This window comes from Scaptodrosophila lebanonensis, unplaced genomic scaffold (genome assembly GCF_003285725.1).
Source record: "Scaptodrosophila lebanonensis strain 11010-0011.00,11010-0021.00 unplaced genomic scaffold, SlebRS2 tig00000037-arrow-arrow-pilon, whole genome shotgun sequence".
NCBI classification, from domain to species: domain Eukaryota; kingdom Metazoa; phylum Arthropoda; class Insecta; order Diptera; family Drosophilidae; genus Scaptodrosophila; species Scaptodrosophila lebanonensis.
Window position 1 is genome coordinate 1 of NW_022060542.1, and position 25,358 is coordinate 25,358.

Here is a 25,358-nt window from a genome sequence, read left to right on the forward strand (position 1 = left end):
ATTTAAATCAACAAGTAGTTCTGTCGATTTATTCAAAAACAATATATGTATTAACATATTATATATATATTAATATTTAAAATTAAAAATACAATATGATTAATATAACAAAGTCTCAACTTACAATATAAGAAAGCCTACAAAAAAGCTGTACAATAACGTCTATAAATGCCCCTGACACGTTGGGGGAATTTTATTGCCAGTTGGCCAGCTATGCCCCGATTCACAGCCATATGTGGTCAGAGATTTCCACGGAGATAACTATAAAGAGAACTTTTATAGAATAAAGAGAGAGTTCTGTTGAAAGTAAATGAGAAAGCTCATTATAATTGGAACACATGACTCGAAAACGATTGTGCGCAGCGTATCGGTTGTGCACCTAGACAAGACGAATGGCAAATAATTCCTTGTTGGTCTACAAGGAACGGAAAAATTAAGGCGACCTAGAGGGAAGAGGAGTCAACCTCACCGATAATCAACTTGTGGAGAAAACTACTCCAAGAACAGTCCTACGATTAACTAAAGAAGGAAGGTTTATAAGCATCAGCCTGCTAGAGTACGATGGCAAGCGGAGGTTGGGATCCCAGCTTAAACCACGTAGAGCAAAAAGAAGGAATTGCTTCTGAACAGACTCAATACGTTCCTGTTGCTTTCTATACTGGGATTCGCAGATTTGGCCATAACACGGAAGTTTCAAATTTTATATAACTTATAAATTACAGAGTTTTAAGACTACAAGTAATTTTAAATCATGCTTACGAGATGATTGCTGCTCCGTGATTCGAACCGAGTGCCTACTCAGCAACTAACTCACACTGGGATTCCTGGCTCGTTACCTAAATACCTATACAATAAGTACAAGTTTCTATTAAATCGCCAGCAACAAATTTAACGTAGATCCTATACAAGTTGTAGGTTTTGTATATCGCTAACAGTTTCTTAAATATATTTTTAGTTGTTACTACCATGCCTCAAAAACTTATATTTTTTCGTTACGCATTTTGCAGGGACAGGCCAAACCTATCGCCTTGGAAACTTAATAATCATAAGAAGTATATATCCGAATTAGTCCGTCTACACGTGGAATCCACAATGACAACTCCGAAATATTGTCGCAATTCTGTGGATCATAGAATTAAATTACGCATTGGCCTGTTTTTGGTATCCATTCAAATGCCCTATGCTTTGAGTAATCGTTCAAAGGAATGGGAAGAAGAATGGTGGAGTTTGGTATTGGCCCAGTTTGACGAACTAAATGTTAAGATGATTTATGAGCTTTTGTAGCAAAATGGGTTTCCTTTAATTCCTTAATGAAACGATTAAAAAATCTCCGGCAACAGTCTCCGAACAACCAGCTATCAATAATATCTGTCGCGCACTATTTTTGTAGATTGACATATAGAGTTGAGGCAGATATTTTGCCGATATTCAATTTACTTTGGGATCAGATAAAGGACACTACCTTTGACATTCGTCGCTTGGCTTTATTGGTTATATACACCTGGATAGAGAAGTGTACGGAAGAAGAGTATAACAATAGCAAAAGGTAACATTTACACAATTTTAGTTTTGCAATACAAAACATTCTTTAATTGTAGCCAAGGAGCATTGAAAAAATACAAAGAACTTGGAAAATGGAGACAAGCAATAATACAACAGAACTGGGAGAAGAGTTGGAAGATCATCGAGCAAAGGAAATAAGACTTTGTTTAAACCCGAAGAGCATTAATGTGATAAATGATATATTTTATTTGACATTTGGTCCATTCGAGGAATATGAGACTAAAGACGCATTGAACTTTTCAAACGAATATAAGAAGTGGCGCGAACTCTTTGAAAAGGAAGCGCAAAGAACGATTGCTTTGTAAATGCTGAAGAAGAATTTTATCAGCCATCAGCATTGAATAAGCTTTGAAAATGAACACACATACACATATATGTATGTATATACTCGTATGTATTTCTTGTACTGAGTTATTTTTCATATCGTGTACCCCATGCCATCGTACTCCATGATCTGAAGTTTTATTAAATTCGAACCATTTTCATTATGGATTTTAAATCGTTTTTAAGAACAGCTTCTCTATCTGTATTTAATTTTTTTAGCATGCGATTGAAGTTTTTAAATTTAAAGTATTGAATTATGTTCTATATTATTATTCACATTTATTGTTATTATACTTGACACAACTTTCCATATTTGAACGAATTACGTTGTATGGTTTTAAGTAGCATTTAATAATCTACCGAAAAAAATACTGCCAATAAAGCCAAAATACCCTGTACCCAGACAAACTTTCTTAACTGAGTTATATGCGCCCCTAGCAGAAGCAAAAATACGAAGATGAACCTAATGCTGCAGTTTTCGGCCGTAGTACTGGAGTGAAATTGTTTCGCTAGTAAGTTTTCTTAGAATTGACTAGTGATGTAAATATGCATCGATACATAGATGTATCGGGTTATACGTTAGCGTTTGTATTCGATTTTAACTCGCTATTTTTCGATTCGATGATCCGATCGATTTTTATAAAAACATCGGTTTTACGGACATTGTAAAGCAGAAAAGTGCTAGTAAGTTGTAATTCCCATTTCAATCGAAAATTCCGATTTTAGCAAAAAACAAAATATACACGTAACGGAAACTAACATGGCCTATGTTAAATGTATGTACATACATATTTACGTGTACACATGTATAGACATGCATTGCAGATCACAGCGTCTGCCCTTTGCAGACTTCGAATTCACTTAAAACGACTTTTCCGCTTACTCATCATATTGCCGAGAAGTATTTTTGGGAATTCTGTGCCAACCGAAAGGCTTCTTTCAGCGCAAGATGTATTTTAAGTATAACCACATATTGCCAGAGCAGCTATCCAATTAATATTCTTAAAAACATTCAATATCGATAAATGGAATATTAACATATAAGAAAACTTGGTAATTATTAAACTTATCAAATATATGTGGGAAGGAGTGCTGTTCCTTTTCCCTTTTGCCTTCCAAACGACGTCCTAGACAACAAGCAAGACGAATAAGAGAAGAAGGCGAGAAGAAGACGACGATCGACGACAGCAGGAAGACGTCCAGTAGACGTATGAAAGAGGTTGAATTCGACAGAAGTGTCGAGCAAAAACGACGACGAACTGGAACGCTGAGCCAAGCCGTGCATTTTTGATTTGACTTTAAAAGATGTAAACAAACTTATTTCTATTAATTCCCACCTTTTGATTAAATAACATTATATTGTATTAAATAAAAAACCCCACATTTTGGGTGCTCGTCCCGGAATACAGTAAAGTGGTTAAATTACAACGACGTGTGAAATTTTGATTTAAAAAAAAAACCGTAATTGAAAAAAAAGAGACTTGTTTAAATAATTTAATATCAAAGCCATTAAAGGCAGCAACGAAGGCAAGCATTTGCGCTTTGCATAAATATGTATTCGAAACCGAAGGAGCCCGAAGTAATAGAAAGCGTTTGCGAGAATTTTCTGGATTCGAATTCAACGAAAATGATGACTTACACAAGGCAAAATGCGAGTACATACAACAAAATCTAAGCGATCGTGACCTTGTATCGATTTGTGTTGTATTGGGCATAAGCCACAACGTTGATGATGTACAGTTGAACATATTTCGCAATTTGGTAGCCGGCCAATTGCTTAGCAACAACGATAATGGAAACGAAGACGACGAGAGCAGCGACGACGGCGAAGGACAAGAAAACGCAGGATACGGAGATATACGCAAAAAAGGCAGAACTAGCGAAAGCGACGACGGCGAATTTGCGAGCGTAGTTACAAACATGGGAGAAAAACCACAAAGAAGAGAGCCACAAAACAGCTGTGAAATGGCAGCACCACGATTTGCCATTAGCTTTCGAGATAACGAAGAGTCAATCCGAACATTCGATGGCAGTGACGACTTATCGATAGAAGCATGGATATCATAGTTTGAAGAACAAGCATTGTTGATGTGCTGGAGTGAACTGCAAAAATTAATATTTGCAAAGAAGTCACTAAAAGGAATAGCGAAATTGTTCGTTTTGAGTGAAAAGCGCCTTAATACTTGAAGTGCGTTAAAACAGGCCTTATTAAACGAATTTATAACGAGAGTAAGTAGTAAACAAATACATGCAAGACTAACTGAGTGTAAACGCCGAAACGAAGAGAGCATGCAAGAATATTTTTACAGAATGAAAGCGTCGTACATAGCGTCCCGTGCCAATGTCGAGGACGAAGCATTCATTCAATATGTAATTGATGGAATTGATGAACTCTCACAAACAAAACGATGCTATATGGTGCTAAAAATCTGTACGAGTTTAAATGCAAATTAAAGGATTACGAAATTATAAATAGAAAGATGAAAAAGAGCGACAAAATAATCAAAGACAAAACAAAAGCAGGCGCCGTGCACAGTGGTAACCAAAGTGGCAAAAAAGAAGTAAAATGTTATAACTGTGAAGAGAATGGGCATTTATCTAATAGCTGTACAAACAAAGAGAAGGACAGAAAATGTTTTAAATGCAATCAGTTTGTCCATATTTCTAAGAATTGTAAGATCGAAAAAGAAAAAGATGAGAAACCAAACATGCGCATTGTGAAAAGCTTAAACGACGTAACAAGCAAGGAAATTATATTGAAAAACTCGACGTGTGTTGCACTGTTTGACACTGGCAGTAAATTTAATTTGATACGTGAAGATTTGTATACGGAGTTAAATTTGTCAAAACTAATGGAGTGCTCTGTTGTTTTAAAAGGATTCGGTAGCGAGAGTAATGCAAACAAAATTAAGCCGATTGGGCAGTTTGAGCAGAAAGTGTGCATTGATGACTATTGCTATGTTCTAAATTTTTATGTCGTGCCAATCAAATGTATGGACCTTAAAATGATAATTGGTGAAGAAATATGTACATATGTATGCAGAAATTGCATTCAATCGCAATGGCGTTATGATCCGAAAGACGCAAACTGAAGATGAACAAAATGATGCAAACGATGAAACAATTATGATGAAAATTGACATGATACAGGAAAATATGGAACTCGATATAAATAATGACGTCAGTGAGTACGCTAAGCACGAGGTGCGCGAACTAATAATGAAATACAAGCCAGACAAGCCGAAAACAACAAACATTGAAATGAAAATTGTTCTTAAAGATGATACACCAATTTGTTCACGTCCCCGTATATTTTCAATTTCAGAGACACGCATTATAGATGAACAAGTAGACGAGTGGTTGCGAAATGGCGTAATTGAAGAGTCCGACTCAGAGTATACGAGTCCTGTTGTACTTGTAAGAAGAGCGATGGTACACCGCGTCCTTTGTATCGACTACAGACGCATTAACAAGGTAATGTGCAAAGATCATTTTATGATATACAGTACGATTGATTTGAAAATGGATTTTTCCATGTATCAGTTTCGGAGTCTAGCAAAAAGTACACATCATTTGTGACGCAGAGCGGGGCAATACCAGTTTTGTAAGGTGCCTTTTGGTATGACGAAGTCACCAAGCGTGTTCCAGCGGCACATCAACGCGATTTTTCGAACATTAGCACGCCAAGGTATAGCATTGCCCTACGTAGATGATATAATAATCCCAGCCAAAGACGAGATGGAAGCATTATCAAAACTTAAAGAAGTTGTACATACCTGTAAAGAATATGGGCTTGAGCTGAATTTGAAAAAAATGTCACTTTTTGGAACACATAACGTATCCGACCCCACAAAAGATTGAAGCTGTTTCAAAATTTAAAACGCCGCAGACACGCAAGCAACTTGAAAGTTTTTTGGGTTTAACAGGTTATTTCAGAAAGTTTATCTTTAATTATGCAAAATTTAGAGTTTACCTGTTGAGTCTGCACTTCAAAATCATAACTGACTGTAATGCATTTACAAAAAACTTTGGAGAAGCAGAACCTTTGTACAAGAGTAGCACAATGGATAATGGTTTTGCAAGAGTATTCCTATGACATCGAACATCGTTCTGGATCACGCATGAGACACGTAGACGCACTGTCCCGATACCCAATTATGAGAATAACTGACGAGAGCATAATCACTGGCATAGAGCAGGCATAAATACAAGACGAGCATTTGAAGACCAAAGATTATCAACGACGGCGAAACTTATGAGAGCTATTTTATGAAGGCAAGCATCCTTTATAATTGGTTAACGACGACGAATTAATCGTAGTGCCGAAAAATATGCAGCGACAAATTATTGGCAGAGCACACGACAGAGGAAATGTTGCAGTCAAGAAAACAAAGGAGCTGATCTGCAAAGAGTATTTCATACCAAACATCGACGAAAAAATTAAGAACTATATAAATTGCTTGTAAATCGAAAGCGCAGCAAGCAGGAGGGTTTTTTGCATCCCTTGCAAAAAGACGACGTACCATTGCAGACTTACCATGGATTTTCTAGGACCGCTTGAATCCACAAATAAAGATTACAAACACATATTTGCTGTAATTGACGCATTCACGAAGTTCTGTTGGCTTTACCCAACAAATCGACGACAGCCAAAGAAGTCATCACGAAGTTACGAAACCAAAGCACAGTATTTGGAAATCCAGCCTGTATTATATCTGACAGAAGCTCAGCATTTACCTCTCTTGATTTTTTACAGTACTGCGAAGACGAGAACATTAAACTTATCAAGACAACTACAGGACTACCCCGAGTTAATGGCCAAGTGGAGGCGACTCAATGCTGTAATCATCTCGGTGCTTGCCAACTCAGCGTGGATGACCCTGCAAAATGGTACAAGCACACCGATCGCGTCCCAGCGCGCCATAAATTCAACGTTTACCAGAAGTATTGGCAGCACACACGTTTGAGCTGTTAATGTGAGTCAAGATGCGATACAAAGAAGACCAGAATCTACAAAATTTGATAAAGAATGAATTGATTGATTCATTTAACGACGACCGCAACGTCGTAGTTGCCATAAAACGAACTCAATTTGGTAGCGGTCTGAAACTTAAGCCGAAGTTTTTGGGTCCCTACAAAATTGTCAAAATAAAACATAACAATTCCTACGATGTTACCAAGGTGGGCACTCTGATGGCCCAAACAACTCATCGACCTGTGCTGAATACCTGAAGCCATGGTACTAGGAACGCTGAGCCAAGCCGTGCATTTTTGGTTTTGACTTTAAAAGATGTAAACAAACTTATTTCTATTAAATCCCACCTTTTGATTAACTAAACATTACATTGTATTAAATAAAAAACCCCACATATATGACATGTTTTTGGATTAAAATCGTATGATTAATGCCAAAATGGGCACCTAATTTCTTTTTGTACCCCGATGCGAATGCAATATGCACAGGTGTAGGTATAGGGTATTTAAGACTCTTAAATTAAAAGTTGAGCCCGCTTGGCAGCACCATTTTCTCCCTTGTTTTTTTTTTACATTTTTATTAAAAATTTATGCATCGATGTTGTCATGGCAATTTTCTTTTCCGATTCGGACTTACATCACTAGTATTCACATAAGAGAAATCGGAAAATCCCCCATAGGGAGGATAACTTGCACAGAGTGCACACATCTTTGTAGTTCTTTTATTCTCTGAGATCCAGGTGTTCATACGGACAGACGGACGAACGGGGCGTAAATTACAGTATGTATAGACAGCGGCGCTATGCTTAGTCCACAATGATGAGCGCGAATTATTTGTGGAAGTAACGTCGGAAAAGCTTAAGCCTCTTTAATTCAAACTCAAGAACATAATGAAACACAAAAAGTTCATGAATGAAGGCAAGGCAACATTCATTTTAAGGCAGAGCACTGCCCTAGGGATATAAATCGAAGGGAAAACATCGACGTTGATGTACATCGATGTCTCTTTATAAAAAATCGATACATGGTCGATGCATCGCAAAAAAAGATCAAATACTTAACAATCTAAAATTTATACTATAAAATGCACATTTTAACGAAAATATCAAATAATTTATAATAACAAGTAAAAAAGCTAAGGTCGGGTGTCCCGACTTTGAAATACTCTGTACATATGTTTACAATATTTATAGAAAATGAAAAAAATTAGAAAAATTAAAACAAAAAATTTTGATCGATTTTACCTTTATCGGTATTCGAACTCACGTAAAGGGTATATAATTACACATTTACATAGCAATTGCGTCTGTGTGAGTATATGTATGCCTATGCGCATCTATTCGTGTCTGTGTTAACATGTTAGCAGTCAACTAAACAGCAACATCAACAACAGCTGCGGGCAGCGCTGCAGCAGCAAATATATTTATGGCTATAACATCTTGTTAAATCGGTCTATTATAGTTAAACTTGGCATACGGACACATAATAACTAATAGGGAGTATTTGGTATTTTAGTTCGAAATTCCAAGAATTACGGGAGTTAGAGAAAATTTGCGGAGAGAGGGAGGAAGGAGGGAAATTCCAAAATACATTTTCTGCGTATTCACACAAGGCATCTTGGACTAAAATTTGGTGTTCTTAGGTCTTAAAGTCTCCGAGATATAGGCGATTATACGAATGGAAAATCGGGAAAACCCCCATAGGGGGGAAAAGGGGGGAAATAAAAAAAAAACAAACTCGTATAAAATACACACATAAGGCATCTTTGTGCAAAATTTGGGTGTCTCTATCTCTTATAGTCTCTGAGATCCAGGTGTTCATACGGACGGACAGACGGACAGACAGACAGACAGGCTAGATCGACTCGTCTCGTCATGCTGATCAAGAATATATATTCTTTGTGGGGTCTGCCACGCCTCCTTCTGCCTGTTACATTTTTCAGCTCCCGCAATCCTAATATACTTCTGTACATTTCATGTACAGAGTATAAAAATAGAAGTTCAATGCGCCGCAGGCAATCAGATTGTACGGCTTAAGCCGGAAACTTGCCGGTATGGCAAAGGCGAAGGTCCAAGGTATCTTAATTCGCTTCCAAATGAAGCGATGTTATTGAATGTCAAAATGGCAGACTGTTTTCGGCTCGCACTGAATTTACGTTGCAGAAGTTACAAAAGCGAACTGCACCGTCTGATCTGAGTTTTCTAAGTGACTTTATTGTCGAGTAATGCAATGCTTATGCTTTCTCTCATGCGCAAGTGGATCGCATTCAAGAGCGCGAGAGAGCAACATAAAACAAAAAACTTACAGCTGTAAACACCGCCTAACAATAACATATGTGCAAACAATTCATTTTTTACTTAAATCTAAACTTCAAAACATTCTTAATATCTAATTGAATTTAATTCTCTTAAACTACGAAGTGACCAAACAAAGGGTTACATAGGTATTTATGTAAGGCATATGCGTTTTCATTTATTCGCGCAGGTATGTATGTATGCCAGCAGTTAGATATATGTATATTGTTAAAATTATAATGGGTTTACTTACAGTCTTTTGTCCAACGTAGAAAGATCTTTCGGTTGCGACGACTTCTCTGCTGCTACATGCATAATTTTTAAAAGATTTTTTTTTTTGATAATGCGGAATTTATATGAAATCAATGCCTTGCACACATTGAATATAATTTTGGCATGAATTACTTCTTGCGTTGTTTACTCAGTTTTTGTTGCTTTCGTGACTGTTAAGAAATTGTTCGTTTACTTCTTTGAAATAACTTTTTCTCTTTCGCACTTACACCAGGCCTTGTTGCTTTGCTCACTTAATAAAAAAAAGATAACCAAAAAAAAATAGAACGCAGAAAAACATTATACAAGGTGCGTTCCAAAGTAAACGAGACTTTTTGAATGTAGCGCCCCCTGGTGGCGCTATCTACAGGTGCGTTAGAATCTGCTATCTTTATCGATTGTCCAGTGAGATTTTCATGACATTTCATCGATTGGAAGTGAAGTTATTGCGTTTTAAGTGTCAGTATGTTTGTGTTATCGGTGCGAAAATGAGCTAGAGCCAACAATAAATTTTGTTTTAAAATTGGTAAAACTTTTACCGAAACGTTTCAATTGATGGAACAAGTTAATGGCGATGATTGCCTATCCCGTAGCAGAGTGCACGAGTGGTTTCAACGTTTTTAAAGTGGTGGTGAGGACATAAATGACGATCAGCATGTGGGCCAATCAAAATTCGTGATCACCGAAAATTCCATCGAAACTGTGCGTGAATTCATAAAAAATCAGCCGAAATCATCATTGAAATTGATGGAAATGGAATTGAACATCTCCAAAACATCGATTTATCGCATTTTGGGCTTACGAAAGGTGGGTGCACGGTTTGTTCCGCACAAATTGACTGCCGACCAAAAATTGTTCAGAATCCAACCGATTGTGACCGATTATTTGACATTTTAACCATTAACCACTCTCCGTATTCACCTGATATGGCACCGTGCGACTTCTAACCTTTTCGGAAAAATGCATTTGTTCATGAAAGGAAAGCGTTATGCAGACGTAGAGGCCATTCAAAAGGCTTGCATCGGCATACTGGCGGCCATACCGGCCAACGAGCTAAAACACTAATTCGACATGCTTTTGGATCGTGCAAAAAGCTGTATTGAAGCAGAAGGAGACTACTTTGCATTAAGTAAATTGATTTTGCCGATAAAACCATTTGTTCTGTTTTTTTTTTTTAAAAAGTCCTATTTACTTCGGAACACACCTTGTATGAACTCTTATACGCTTCCTCTGCGGCGCCCTTCGTTCAGCATGAGCTTCAAAGTGATAAGCGCAGTTTTATGCGCTAATTGCTCATTTATTTATTTGGTGCCATTTCTGCACGAAAAGAGCGAAGACAAATCGAAATGACGATATAAAAGCTTGCACTTTAAATGCGAAAATAAAAGATACATATGCTTTTTACCCGTTGGTCAGAAGTGGCACCTTGCCGAAAATCCGTTGGTATGCCGAACAAGTTAAGTTCAGCCGAAAGTAAGCGCCGAAATAATAAAATGCTCAAGCCGAATTAGAAAGGCTTATAGGTTATAGGTAACCACAATTTTAATCGTTCAGCTAGAGTAGATTGAGTACGTCTTGCTTCCATGCGATCTCGAGGTGAAAGGAAAGCATCCGGATGACGAGGCGGCGCAAGATAACTTTTCTTTGCGGAAATTGCTTCACAACACTTCTGACATTTCCCCTCTGACAGGTCAGGGTTCAAGCAAGGGCCACTGACAATTAGCAAATATTGCCACTGCGAAATAAGAAAACAACCAGTAGGTGGCCAATAGCCGTGCGGAGCGATAAAAGCTTTCTTTTTTTCAAAAAAAAAACAACTATGGAAAATTTGTGGTTTTCATCATCTAAGGCAACAAAATTTGATAATAGGCAGTTGGCGCTAAAACCAATCACTAATTCAAATCATAGCTATACATAAGCCGCCAAAGCACTGCTTGACAAAGGTAATGCAATTAAAATTACGATATTCAGCCAGCGTCATTACATATGTACACTCTTGTACATTTCATGTATAGTACGAAATGGAATACAGAAAGTTGGACACTTAATTGCGTCATCGCGTTTTAACAAGTTGTAGAAACGAAAAAGCTCTAGCTCTATTGGGTAGTAGGAGACGTGCTTTCAGTATTCTAAAGCTTGTCGTCGCGAATAGGTCGATCGTATCGGAAGGAGCACTGAAAAGTGATAACAAAGAAAGACCCATTGCGATAAAGCCTTGTGTTTCTTTGAATTGCTTACATAAATACTATACAATATTAAAACATTTATTATATAGGTAGTAATTTCAATAAATAACGATTATTCCTTTGGAATTTTCAATAAATGTTATTCTTGATCGTCGTGAGTGTTATGATATGATAAATGTGAATTAAGGTTGGTCGCAGAAAAATAAAAATTAAACTACTATAAATGCACTTGAGTCAGAATGAATCAGAAAGTTATTTGATTTGTTGGCAAATATAGAGAACGGGAGTAACGATAAAATCGTTGGAAGAGCCAAACAGTATCTACATACAGTGGCTCACAGCTTATTCGACCCAGTCCATAGAAAAAATTTTAAATGAGTATAACTTTTAAACGGAAAGAGATATCAACCAAATCGTAGATTAATATTTAAACTAAAGCATAATGATTTCATGTATTATTTATATTAACCTATTTAATAATTAAAAAACAAAACAATTTCAACAATTCAATGTCACAGCTTATTCGACCCACCTTAAAAAATATTGACAAAAAGCAAAATAAGGAACAACTACAATATTTTAATATTTAGTATGACCCCCCTTTTGTTCAATGACCGCTTTAAGCCTCTTTGGCATCGATTCTACTAATTTTTTTGTTATTTCTGAAGAGATCTTTGCCCATTCCTCAGTAAGTGCAGTTTTCAAGTCGTTTTTGTTGGAAATATGTCTTTTCCGGATATTCGCGTCCAAAATCGCCCATAAATTTTCAATTACGTTAATGTCTGGTGACTGTGCCGGCGGTTTTATAACGTGCGGACAGTTCCAGATACACAAAGTTCGCACTATCCCGGACGTATGCTTTGGATCATTGTCTTGATAGAAACGAAAAGTGTCCTTTACGCCAAGATCCTCAGCACTTTGGAGCAAATTTTTTTTAAGTATATCTAGGTACATATTTTTGTCCATTGTACTTTCAATAAATTCCATTCTTCCGATCCCCGCTGCAGACATACAGGCCCAAACCATGACGCTGCCACCGCCATGTTTGACTGTAGCTTTTAAATGTTTTTCTTGCCCATCGGACGCATCAGCGAAAATAACGCTCTCCCAGAAGCTAGAGTCCTTGTTAATATGCTCCTTAGCGAATTTTAATCGGTGCTCACGATTTCTCTTGCTTATAAAAGGCTTCTTACGAGCAATTCTGCCGTGCAGATCATTGTTTCATAGCACTCGACGGATTGTTTCTGCAGAACATGACTTGTCTAGCCTGTCCCATATGTCACTGGCCACTTTTGGAGCAGAAATCTTTGGGTTTTGTTTAACAATCCGCACAATACTTCGCTCATCCGTTTCGTTGAATATTTTATTTGGCGCTATTCTTCCTTTGTTTTCCACTCTATTTTCAAAAGGAAACGATTTATGATTCCCTTTACTGTGGACTCTGGAATATTAACACATTGTGCTATTTTTCGGCGAGAATTGCCATTTTTGTGGTGGTTTAGTACCAATTCACGTTGCTCTACGGTTGTGCGTTTTCCCATTGTTATAACACGAGGTGCGCTGATCAAATCTGAGTAAAAGTGCACATTCTACTTGCAAATATAATGACCAAAGCATAGACAAAAAAGTACCGTTATCCTGCATGTCCAGCGATCGTAACTGTTCATTGAACATCGTGGGTCGAATAAGCTGTGACATTAAATTGTTGAAATTGTTTTGTTTTTTAAATATAAAATAGGTTAATATAAATAATAAATGAAATCATTATGCTTTAGTTTAAATATTAATCTACGATTCTGCGTTTAAATTTGGTTGATATCTCTTTCCGTTTAAAAGTTATACTCATTTAAAATTTTTTCTATGGACTGGGTCGAATAAGCTGTGAGCCACTGTATATAAAACAGTTTGTCCTGACTGACTGATTGGTGATCAACGCACAACCCAAACGGTAATTCTGGGACTTAATGTCTCCCAGAATTAAGCTTATTCCGTAAATGTATTCTTATGATTTACAAAGCAGAAACTCGCCTTTTACACTCACAACATTCATATTCAAAAAGCACATATGGATAAATAAATAAAGTGTTGAACTGAACAATTGAATGCATACACTATTATGTATATGTATGTACATGCACATGTATGTACATATGTATCCCCACATAGCGCATCAAAAAATAATATGTACATATATATTGGCGTTGCCGATTTTTAAGGGGATAAACGTTATATTGAACATCCGGACAATTGATTACAATACATGATATTTACATATATATTTATAGGTGCTAAACATTACGAAAAGCCGCTCGATATAATGTTTCCCGCCACCTTAGAGATTACCGCCCAGCCCTCTCAGCGTCATCATTTTCGCTATTTAAGTGAAGGGTTTCGGGCTCCGCTACAAGCCTCGGAATTAAGATTAGAAACTACTGAGCCATTTCAGAGTCCAGTTCAGATTGTTTGCCAATTGGTTCAAGAGTATGAAGGTCACGATGGATACTTCGTATCGCCAAACACGCTGCAGTATATTGGCATTGCTCCCAATTCTGAAGTGGGCGGAAAAACAAGAAAGAGAAAGAAGCCAGACTTAAACTTCAATTTTGAGCCGGTTCGCAAGTGGATGACGACTATTGATAGCACAGGAATGAATTTCACATTTAAATTGGCCGATTATTGCATTGCTAAGACAAAGCATACGGACATCAAAGAAAATGTAGAGAAACTGAAGGAAAGTATAACTCCGGAATTGGTTCAGTTGCCACCGGATGATGTGATTACACAGAAATTTGGTAAGGATGTGACGGTGAGTTTGTGTTTCTTTTTACGAATATATACCTTAGTGAGATCTGCTGAGATCTGAATTTGTAATTTCTATAGGTTTATTTAGCATTCACTGCTTTTACTGTCAAGGACGGGAATCGGTGGAAAATCTGTGAAACAGTTTTCTCAAATGGAATACTCAATGCGAGCGAATCAGTAAGCATTATACGGTGCTTCAACGAGAAATTATCATTTGAAGGTGAAGATGTGTCTCTCTTGCTTTCTGATGTTAAAAGAGATTATCAGATTAAATTGTGTAATGAGGAAGGAAATTGGGAGTCAGCGATTATCAAACCTAACACAACTTTTAAGAAACTAAAGACGAATAGCATTCTGGCCTACAAAGTTCCAAAATATGATGGTCCCAACTCATCAATCGAAACTGCGGTCCCATGTAAGCTAATGCTTTACGATGGCGATGAAATATTGGATGAAACGAAAGTAAGTTTTGTCCGGTATGCTACAACAGTAAGTGATGGCAAATGCAGTGGGAATGCACCAATTCAAGTTGATTCTGAGATTGAGCCTTCAACGAAGGTAGAGGTGACAAGTATAGAAATATTGCCACCATTGTTCAGTCATGATTCAAACAACAATCCGAGTATTGGGGATCAACCAATATAGATCGAAGAGAGTGTGTTTAACGGTTTTTCTCAGCTATCTATACAAACAAGATCTAAAGGTCCAATGCCATGCCAAGAAAATACTTTGATTAGTTCAAATCAAAGCGACGAACAGTATTCGAATTGGCTAAGTGAAGTTGACCTTTTATTGGAAAATATAAATGTTGATGAAAACTTTGAAGGAACTGAAGTTACCAAACCGCTTGAGAAATATATAACATATGCAAACAGCGTGGAATGTGAAACTTATTTGGACTCCATGATCTGCGATCTGATAAATCGGAACAAAGACGACAACCACAAACTTAACCAACTCATCAAGTTCATCTATTTCTTGTTACATAGCAATTATGATAGGGGATCCATTATAAGTAAAAAGCCAATCCTTATGATGATAAGACTGCTCGACCCAACGCGAAGCGACCTAAGGAAAGGTATCTGTCACTTGGTGCAATCGTTTATTCAGAGGAATGAAGTGGACTGCAAGTATCTTCTGAATGAGCTTTCGTTGCATTGCAAAATTTGGGAAATACCAGTACCAGAATTACCAATTGCTTTTAAATTGGAAAACATCCCTACTGCTGCCCCTCTGCCATCAATGATTCGCGATTTTTTGAGTTCAGATAATCCCGAAGAGCGAAAAGCAGCTTCTGCCGTAATGCACAATTTTTATGCGTTCAAAAACACAACTGCTGTCGATTTTTGTATGGGATCGAATGATTGTCAGCCCATCCAAGGGCTGGCCTTTTTCAAAACGGTGGATTACCTCGAGCAAGGGAAAATAGACCAGGCGCTGAGCGCTCTAAAGCAATTCCTGCCGTCCATTGTTGAATTGAGTGCGATCAAGGATTGGCATCTGTGGCTGCGCAAATTGCTGATAAACCTTTAAGCGATAATACAAATATAATGCTGCGGTTCACGGCGTTGGAATACATTTTGAAAAATATTTCAATTGATGTGACCATGCGCCTTAATGTTCTGAAAGAGTTTCTGGTGGCCACGAATAATGTGGAGCTTCACAATCCCAATGGGTTCTTATTGCCAATAAACCGTGCTGTCGAGGGAGCGAATACGAAAGAAATATCAATCTTCGTAGAGGCATTTTGCTCGGTTAAGTGGCATCCAGTGGCCTTTTTTTACTGGCTGGACATCTTGGTAGAAATACGTGAAAAATTACCAATTCTTCGGTTCGAGACCCTTTGCTTGCTAACTGAGAGCGTTCAAAGAGCTTGGAATTTCAGGGAAAAGTTAGGGGACCAAATGTTTGATTTGTTTGAGGTAAGTGACTTTTCTAGTAATATAGTTAAAACAATTTGTGTATTATATTCTTGCAACCACTTTATTTCAGAAAACCATAGACCATATATCACTTACGGAATTTGCTGAGTTCTGCCAAAATATAAATTTATCAATGTTTAATTGTCGGGTGACCCCTCGAATAGTGTCTAAAATAACCAAAATGCTTGTCCACTCACTTCCTAATCGGTCGTGCGGCTGGCTTCCAGAGGAAAGAAGATGCGGATTTCCGATGAGTTGGGAAAAAATACGTAATATACATAATTATATGGGTTGCAAATGCAAGGACATATTTCAACCAGAAATTGAGAAAAATCAAGCCGAATTATTAGAGAGTGTGAAGAAGGATTCAAAACAGGCTTGGTTAAGTTTCGTAATTTCTCTTATCACACGCGATTCAGAGACATATGTACACCTACCCACTTATGGGTACTGTGTTAAAGAATTCGTTAACTATTGGCTCAGAATATACAGGTCGTTTATAGACATTCTGGAAAAACGCGACAATTTGAAGGATGTGCAACAATACTTTCTAAAAGAGCTGAATTGTGATACTCAGGAAGAGAAAAACTTTGTGAAGACCAAAATTGTTGAAGTTTTTGTCAGAGAAAAAATAAAGGAATGGGATGATATAAAAAAGAAAAATATAAGTCTCGAAGAACTTCTACGAAGTCCGTCCAAAGTCGCCATTCGCGAATTAATTGATTTAAAAATTACGAAAATTAAAACAATAATGCCTGGGATTTATTATGACTATTTTATGGCTTTGAGTTTATCCTTAGAACAAACTGATGTGGAAATATTTGGAAAAGAAGAGGTGTAAGTTATTAAATTTGATACACATACATATATATTAATGGCAAATGCATTTTTTTTTTTTTGTAAAACAGTTCGACAAGTATTTTGAAATTCTTAGGAAAAGAAGAAAAAGACATTGTTACTAAGGATTTATTAAAAATCGTACAGAAATTTGCTCTATTTATGCCACTCAACAGTTTGTGGAGATGGGTAAGATGGACTACACATAAATTTGAATTTGAATTTGAATCAATGGCGTTATTGCGCGAAATAATACTTCCATACAAGGTTTCTGAAAAGGACTTGTGGTAAGTACGAAGTCGATTAGTTTCGAGACTCTTTTTTTTGTCCCAACTAATATAGGAACTGATCGTTTCAACTTTTCTCATGGACAGACAGTAATGTATGTAATACATAAAAGTAGATTTTTAAATAAATAAGCCACTTAAAATCCTTTTGAGTAAAATGCACATGTATGTTTATGATATAGGGTTTTCCATATTCAAGTGCAGCATTTAAAAGACAACAAGAGAAACGCTATAGTCGAGCAAGCCCGACAGTAAAATACCCTCTACTCTCCACAAAAACAGAAAATACAAAAAACATTTATTTAAAAAAAATTAAAAAAAGGAATTAAATAAAATAAAAACAAGTAGAAAAGATAAAGTCGGATGTCCTGACATTGAAATACTCTGTACATATGCTTAGAATAATAATAGTATTAAAAAAAAAAAAAAAAATTTTTTTGATCGCATCAGATAAAACACACACACATCTGTCCTTTCTCGGACTTAGGGGAATCTGGATACCAAGTTTGGTTATTCAAGCTCTTATACTTTCTGAGATCCTTTCGTTCATACAGACGGACAGACAGACAGACGAACATGGCTATATCGACTCGGCTGGTCACCCTGATCAAGAATATATATTTATACTTTGTGGGTCTGCCCCGCCTCCTTCTGTGTGCTACATACATTCGCACAAAACTAGAATACGATAAAGTCTAGTCTGCCTTGAGGTGACTGCTCAAGTGATACTACACACATCTATCTTGACAAAACTCCAGGAAGAGTCCCAAATATTTACATTCTACTCGTTTTAAGACCTGATAATTCCTATGACAAATCCTATGTAAGTGGCTGTTTTTTAATGTATTTTAGTAGTAGTAACAATACTACCATGTCTCAGAAGCTGAACATTATACCGTAATAAAGTTACTAACTTGTTTTTCTTTATGCATTTTACAGGGACAACACCGGTCTAGAACACCTGTCTATCCATCCTAAGAATCATACGAAGTATATATCCGAATTAGTCCGTCTACACGTGGAATACACAAAGAAAGCTCCGATATATTGTCGCAATTCAATGGATCATAGAATTAAATTACGCATTGGCCTGTTTTTGTTACGCATTGGAGTGATCCGTGATAAACGTTCGTTATGGGAAGAAAACTGGTGGGATTTGGTATTAGCCCAGTTTGACGAACTAAATGTTAAGATGATTTATGAGACTTTTGTAGCAAAATGGGTATCCTTTAAATCCCTAACGGATCGTTTGAGCAAACTCCAGGAAGAGCCTCCGAACTTCCAGCTATCAATAATATCTGTCGCGCACTATTTTTGTAGATTGTATGACGATATGACAGATATTTTGCCGATATTCAATTTACTTTGGGATCAGACAAAGGACACTATTGCTGACATTCGTCGCTTTGCTTTGTTGGGCATATATACCTGGATAGAGGAGTATGAGAGAAGTGAAGAGGAGAGAGGAAGGTAACATTGACACGATTTTAGTTTGCAATAAAAAACACTCTTTAGTTGTAGGAGCATAGAAAAGCTTGTGAAAGAATATGAGAAACTTGGAAAATGGACACAACCAATAATACAACAACTGAAAGAAGAAGATGAGAAACTTGGAAAATGGAGACAACAAATAATACAAGAACTGGGAGAAGAGTGGGAAGATCATCGAGCTAAAGAAATAAGACTTTGTCTAAACCCGATCAGCAAAAATGTGATTGAAGATATATTTTATATGACATTTGGTCCATTCGAGGAATGCAAGATTTCTGACGATTCAAAATTTTCAAACAACATTAAGAAGTGGCATGAATTCTATAAAGAGGAAGCGCGAAGAATGATAGCTTTTCCAAATGCTGAAGAAGATTTATCAGCCATTAGCAGTGAATAAGCTTTGAAAATGAACACACATGCACACGTATGTGTTTCTTGTATTGATGTCATTTTTAATACCCTGTACCCCATGCCACCGTACTCCATGATCTGAAGATTGATTAAATTCGGCACACTATTGGCATAGGAATGAATTTTCCACCAATGCTGATTTAAATTAAAAGAATGGAGAACGGGAAAAATGGTGGGTAGAGGGTATTAAAGAGTCGAGCTGCCACAAATTTAAATAAAATGTATAAAATGTGTATAAATAAAGGTATACTAAAAATAAACCCGACATAGTTTGAATTGTATTGTTTGTAAATCGTAAAAGCAAGGCTGGTAGACACTAGAAAGGTTAACAATATGAGTTATTTATTTACTTCTGGCTTGGATTTTCTGATGCAAAAGCATCTCATTAGAAAATATCTAAAGAAATAAATTGGCTTCCAGTCAATGTATTATTTCTAGATTATCTCTTAATTCAGGTTCATTTAACGTTCGAACCCTTTCCATAATGGATTTTCAATCGTTTTTAAGCACAGCTCATCTGTCTGTATTTACTTTTGTTATTCTAGCATAAGATTGAGGTTTTCAAAACCTTCTAAATTAGTGAAGTATTGACTCATTTTCTTCATTTTTATTCACATTTATTGTCATTACAGAAGTTGCATAAGTTGCCAAAAGAGATAATTAATATAAATCAATTATTTCGTACTGTTTTAAGTTGCATTTAATAATCTAATGCAAAAATACTGCCAATAAAGCCAATATATATACATATAATATTTGCAACTCTTGGCAACATTAACCTAAAAAATAATGAAGATACTACTTAGGTGCAGAAACTAAATTGTACATAAATGAAAATTACAGCACAGTTTAAAAATATTCGTTTTACATGAAAGTTTGATTCCACGAAATGAATTGTAAATTTCCATGACATATTAACAATTGCATTTTTAACATACAATACAAATTGAGGTAAAGAGTATTACTTCACAATATTTAGAAGCTAGAGAAGGCAGAATTTCGAAAATTGGACAGAAAACTGTAAGCAATTACCAAACAATGGTACATTTTGTGGCGATCTCTGCGCCACCTAGCGCCCGTTCGAGATATTCGTTGCCATTTGAAACTGATCCCATACTTGTCTATTGTGAATGCAGTTTTGGCGGGTGCTAGAGTTGGCAGCCCTTTCCTTTTACGCTTCTGTTTGGGGGACAGAAAAGACTTTTAGTTTTTATTATTAAACAAAAATTCTGATTACAATTGCGTACCATGGATCTCAACGATGCCGTGCTCACGTGCGCGGTGAATATTCAATGGACAAATGCAGTGGGCGTGACGGGGCGTAAATTACAGTACAAGACAGCGACGCTACGCTTAGTCCGCAATGATCTGCGCGAATTATTTGTCGAAGTGACGCCGGAAAAGCTAAAGCCTCTTAAATTCAAACTGAAGGACATAATGATACACAAAAAGTTCATGAATGAAGGCAAGGCAACATTCAATTTTAAGGCAGAGCACTGCGCGCTCTATCTATCAAATGCCCCGCCGGGCCCATTAATGTTCTTCCTACGCACAATTTTCATTAAACTGAATGGCACGGGTGAGGGGCAGGGACAGCCCGACGAGGCGAGCCTGCAGAAGAAGTTACGCGAACACATGTTGTCGGGCAAGCCGAGCTCCTTCGAAGAAGTCTCGCCCGTAACGACGGCCGAGATGGTTTTGGCGCGTAAAAAGGCCGGTTTGGCGGCATCGCGTGCCACATTGACGACCCCATCGCCACACGCGGCCAAGAAGCGGCGCTTTGAGGAGCTTAAGACGGGCGATGAACGTAATGGTAGTGGAGGCGCTGTGCCTGCGGCCAAGAAACTATACCAGCAAACATCAACTGAGGACTCGTTGCGTCTAAGTGAGGAGCAGATGGAAGTTCTGCGCGCCTGCACCGCCGGCAAGAATGTCTTCTTTACGGGCTCTGCAGGTACGGGCAAGAGCTTTCTGTTGCGCAAAATAATTTCTGCTTTGCCACCGGACGGCACAGTGGCGACGGCGTCGACTGGCGTGGCTGCCTGCCTCATCGGCGGCACCACGCTTCACGCTTTTGCTGGCATTGGAGGCGGCGATGCGACTATGCAGCGTTGCCTGGAATTGGCGTCGCGTCCGGTTTCGGCACAGACTTGGCGCAAATGCAAAAGACTGATCATTGATGAGATCTCTATGGTGGATGGACAGTATTTTGAGGTAAGTTCTTAAGTATGGACCATAAATTAGGATATCCAATCGCTAAATTTGATTCTGTTGTAGAAAATTGAAGCTGTGGCACGGCACATAAGGCGCAATGACCGTCCCTTCGGTGGCATACAACTGATCCTATGTGGCGACTTTCTGCAGCTGCCGCCGGTGGTTAAGGCCGACTTTGCTGCCCAAAATAGCGCAGCTCAGCAACGCTTTTGCTTTCAATCCAGTGCCTGGGAGACTTGCATACAGTGTATTTTTGAGCTGAAGCAGGTTCATCGTCAATCAGATCCAGAATTTGTTCGCATCCTCAATCATTTGCGTATTGGGCATGTAAATGAGACGATAACTGCACGATTAGTGTCCACCTCGAAGCAAAAGATCGAGGGTAATGGCATACTGGCAACACAATTGTGCTCCCACACGAATGATGCTAATTCCATAAATGAATCCAAGCTGGACAATCTAACGGGCGAGAAAGTGCTCTTTCGTGCTGAGGATTCGGACGCCACGCTGACCAAGCAGTTGGATCAGCAAGTCCAAGCTCCGGCACAGCTCTATTTAAAAGTGAATGCGCAGGTGATGCTGCTCAAGAATATCAACATTGCATCGGGTCTAGTGAATGGCGCTCGTGGGGTGGTGGTGCGCATTGAGAAGGGTCTGCCAGTGGTGCGCTTCAAGAACAATCACGAGTATGCGTGCAAGCACGAGAAGTGGATAATCAAGACGGCCACCGGTGGCGTCCTCACACGTCGCCAAGTGCCACTAAAGCTTGCCTGGGCCTTTTCTATACACAAAAGTCAAGGACTTACGCTTGATTGCGTAGAGATGTCACTCTCTAAAGTGTTTGAGGCTGGCCAGGCTTATGTGGCTCTGTCACGTGCCAAATCACTAGACTCGGTGCGCATATTGGACTTCGATTCCAAGCAGGTGTGGGCCAATCCGCAAGTGCTGCAATTTTATAAGAATTTCCGACGCCGTCTTGTCGACACCACCATGATACCATTGGGACCGAATAATAAGGAAAAGAAGCCAACCGATAGCAAGCTCAGTGCATTGGCCAAGCTTAAGAAAAGCCTCATGAATAAACCACTTGTCTCCATCAGCTAATGCAAAAATATTTTAACATTAAGTACGCAATTTAAGTTATCACATCTAGCTCAAATTTAAGCACTGACGGAAGGCTCTTCGACTCATAGCTCGCGCAAATCGCTGCAGCGTTTTGAGAATGTCTTTCAATACGAAACCGGACGAAAGACCTTGACAAAATGCACTTCTATAAGCACAAGATCGAGCTTGGAATTTGAAGATCCTTTAAGGAACAAGTTTGTAAACCGTCTTATACATTTAGATTTAAAATACAATATATGAACTGACATTATCGCAGCATTAAATGTAACAAGACAAACAAAAAAAAATGTAATATTGTTACTAATATGCTCGGATTGTGTCTATGAATTGGTGACATGCTATTTAGCTGGTATTCTTCGATTGGATCATGTATATTTGTTTTGTTTTGCTGAAGCACGTTCAAGAAACAAGTTTTGCGGAAATTTAACTCAGCCGGGAACAATACGATGCTTTAGTGATTGCTGCCAACAGTATCCTCACTCTTCATGCCGCTGCCGACTGGGCCATGGCGACGTTCCCAAATCAAACGATGCTTTTGCTTCATATAGCACGTTTTGGCATTGGCATAGCCGCCCAAATCACCATCTGCAAGGCGAGTGGGAAAGCTTAGCGAAATACATTTTTTGCATTTTGGAGCTCCACTTACACTTAACGAACCAGTTCTCTGAGGCCTTCTCGTATGTCTCCAGTAGCGGCGTGCACTTGGCAATGTGATCGGGTGCCTCGTAGAGCATGCAATCCTCGAAACGTTGACGCAAGATGTTCACAATCTCGTTGTCCACCATACGATCGCGTCTGAATTGCTGATCGGCCTCGAAGCGGCAAACGGCATCGTCTGTGTAACATTGATCGATGGTTGGCACGCGACGATAGCGCTGATGATACCAATTGTATTTCTGTTGATTTGGCTCGACAATCGTCTCTGCAATGCAAACAATATAACTTGTCTATAAACTGCGTGCGGGTGTAAACAAAAACAGAAGCAGCCGCCTCGGTTGAGGTTATGTCATTATGTAATGTAAGAAGCATTTCCAAGTTTTTGCTTTGCCAGGAGCATAACTTTTAATTAGCACTTGACACTCATCGCATTCGTGCAGCGCGGACTTATCCACTGGTGGCAAATCTTACCTCGGAACCACGTAATGGGGCCATCAATGGTATTCTGCACTGACTGTGCGAAGCTCTGCATAGGGCTGCGCGGCTCCGGCATTTTCAAACGCTTTCACGAACTGTAATTGTACAAAGTAAAGAACAACCTTAACTACGTTAAGAACCCTATAGTTTGAGTTTAATTTGGCTAAGTAATGTAGTTTTCCTTTAGTTTCGTACCTAGTTTGGAAACCAATCCTATCGAAGAAATAGAAACAACAAAACAGCTGTACTAGCGATGACACCAATTTGTATATCGCACTGTCGATAGCAGCACCAAACTGATTATCGAGTACTCAATACATACTTTCTTTGGCGTCGTTGTCTTTTTACAGATTACCAAATAGCCCTTGTTTATTAGATAATTGTGATATTTTAAGTAAGACAAAAATATTACTTATTTGCATTTCGCCATCAGCAATTCAAATGAATCGGCAGTTTGCCGCCAAGATGCTGTACTCTTCTTACCCACAGCAGATATGTTTTTTGCAACATTAAATACCCCACACCAGCTGGTTGAACTCACCACTCAGAAGAAGCGCGCAATTGTTTGTCCTTGTCCCGCAAATGCAAAAGCTTATGCTGTAATGTTTGCAACAACAAGTTGTATTGCCAACACAATCGAACACGTTGTATTGTTCCAACGCGGGAGCCGGAACATGTTCGATGTGTACGGCCCCCTTGCCATTTCAATTTCCAATCTGCTGTTGTCAGTCCGCGGTTGAACCTCCTGTGAGAACGTAAAGCTGTTACGCGTCGGCATCGCCAATTTTCACACAATAAGTAGGGAAGCACCTAAAAGAAATAATATAAAAAATGCTCGCAGTGCCGCGTGTGTCAGTGTGTGTGTGGTTAAGCAAAGAGCTATAATTTAAATAAATATTTAATAACGACAAAGCAATCGTTAAGAATGCAAAAATATTTGCAAGCATTTTTAGAAGTTTATAAATAGTGCACAAAAACAACAACAACAAGAAAACATCAGCAATAACGACAACAACACACTAACAAGCGGCGGCAAATCGGCAGCCGCTGTCGCAGTCGCAGCCTCAGTCTCAGTAGCGGAGCAGCAGCAAAGCGTCGGCAATCCAATAAGAATTGTCTGGCAGCGTTTACGTTTTTACTGTTGACGCCGTCTCTCTGTCTGCGTGCGTGTGCGTTTGAGTTTGTGTGCGAGTGTGTGTGTGTGTCTGTGTGTACGTCTGGCTGGCTGGTCGTCGTCTACCGGCCTTCGTTTCGTCCCTCCGTGCGCGCTTCTTCACTCTTCGGCAGCCAGTGTGTGCGTATGTGTGTGTTCGCGTTTGTGTATTTTTGCAGCGCATAGATAAAAGTTAAGCGCATACGAAATTCAAATTAAGAAATTGTATTGCGTGAATAATATAAGTGAAGTAAATAAGTGGAAAATTAATTTATGGCACAAATTAAATTGCAAATTTAAAGTAACTGGACAGAAATCTTTAAAAAATATTGTCAGTCCTGCGATTGCGTTGCAGTCGACAGCGGCAGAGA

General features: G+C 38.3%; 4 protein-coding genes across 5 annotated transcripts; 3 read left to right on the forward strand and 1 right to left on the reverse strand.

Annotated features, from left to right (window-relative positions):
- Positions 1–11,661: 11,661 nt before the first annotated feature.
- Positions 11,662–15,058, forward strand: LOC115622097. Its single transcript, XM_030515938.1, has 3 exons — positions 11,662–11,798; positions 13,897–14,417; positions 14,492–15,058. The coding sequence occupies exons 2-3, from the start codon at positions 13,929–13,931 to the stop codon at positions 15,056–15,058; spliced, it is 1,056 nt and encodes a 351-aa protein (XP_030371798.1). The 5' UTR covers positions 11,662–11,798; positions 13,897–13,928.
- A 1,976-nt stretch (positions 15,059–17,034) lies between these two features.
- LOC115622101 lies at positions 17,035–19,621 on the forward strand. 2 transcript variants are annotated; one of them, XM_030515941.1, is made up of 4 exons: positions 17,035–17,172; positions 17,244–17,459; positions 18,399–18,929; positions 18,981–19,621. In XM_030515941.1, the coding sequence occupies exons 1-4, from the start codon at positions 17,087–17,089 to the stop codon at positions 19,345–19,347; spliced, it is 1,200 nt and encodes a 399-aa protein (XP_030371801.1). In that variant the 5' UTR covers positions 17,035–17,086; the 3' UTR covers positions 19,348–19,621. The 2 variants fall into 2 exon arrangements, with proteins under 2 accessions (XP_030371801.1, XP_030371803.1); XM_030515943.1 differs by lacking the exons at positions 17,035–17,172; positions 17,244–17,459 and adding an exon at positions 18,051–18,282.
- Positions 19,622–20,548: 927 nt separating this feature from the next.
- On the forward strand, positions 20,549–23,008 carry LOC115622099 (ATP-dependent DNA helicase PIF1-like). Its single transcript, XM_030515939.1, has 2 exons — positions 20,549–21,575; positions 21,639–23,008. The coding sequence occupies exons 1-2, from the start codon at positions 20,610–20,612 to the stop codon at positions 22,677–22,679; spliced, it is 2,007 nt and encodes a 668-aa protein (XP_030371799.1). The 5' UTR covers positions 20,549–20,609; the 3' UTR covers positions 22,680–23,008.
- Positions 23,009–23,041: 33 nt separating this feature from the next.
- LOC115622100 (NADH dehydrogenase [ubiquinone] 1 beta subcomplex subunit 10-like) lies at positions 23,042–24,081 on the reverse strand. Its single transcript, XM_030515940.1, has 4 exons — positions 24,030–24,081; positions 23,829–23,929; positions 23,347–23,622; positions 23,042–23,285 (listed from the first exon to the last, which is right to left on the reverse strand). Exons 2-4 carry the CDS (start codon positions 23,908–23,910, stop codon positions 23,152–23,154), a joined length of 492 nt encoding a protein of 163 aa, XP_030371800.1. The 5' UTR covers positions 23,911–23,929; positions 24,030–24,081; the 3' UTR covers positions 23,042–23,151.
- Between the last annotated feature and the right edge of the window lie 1,277 nt (positions 24,082–25,358).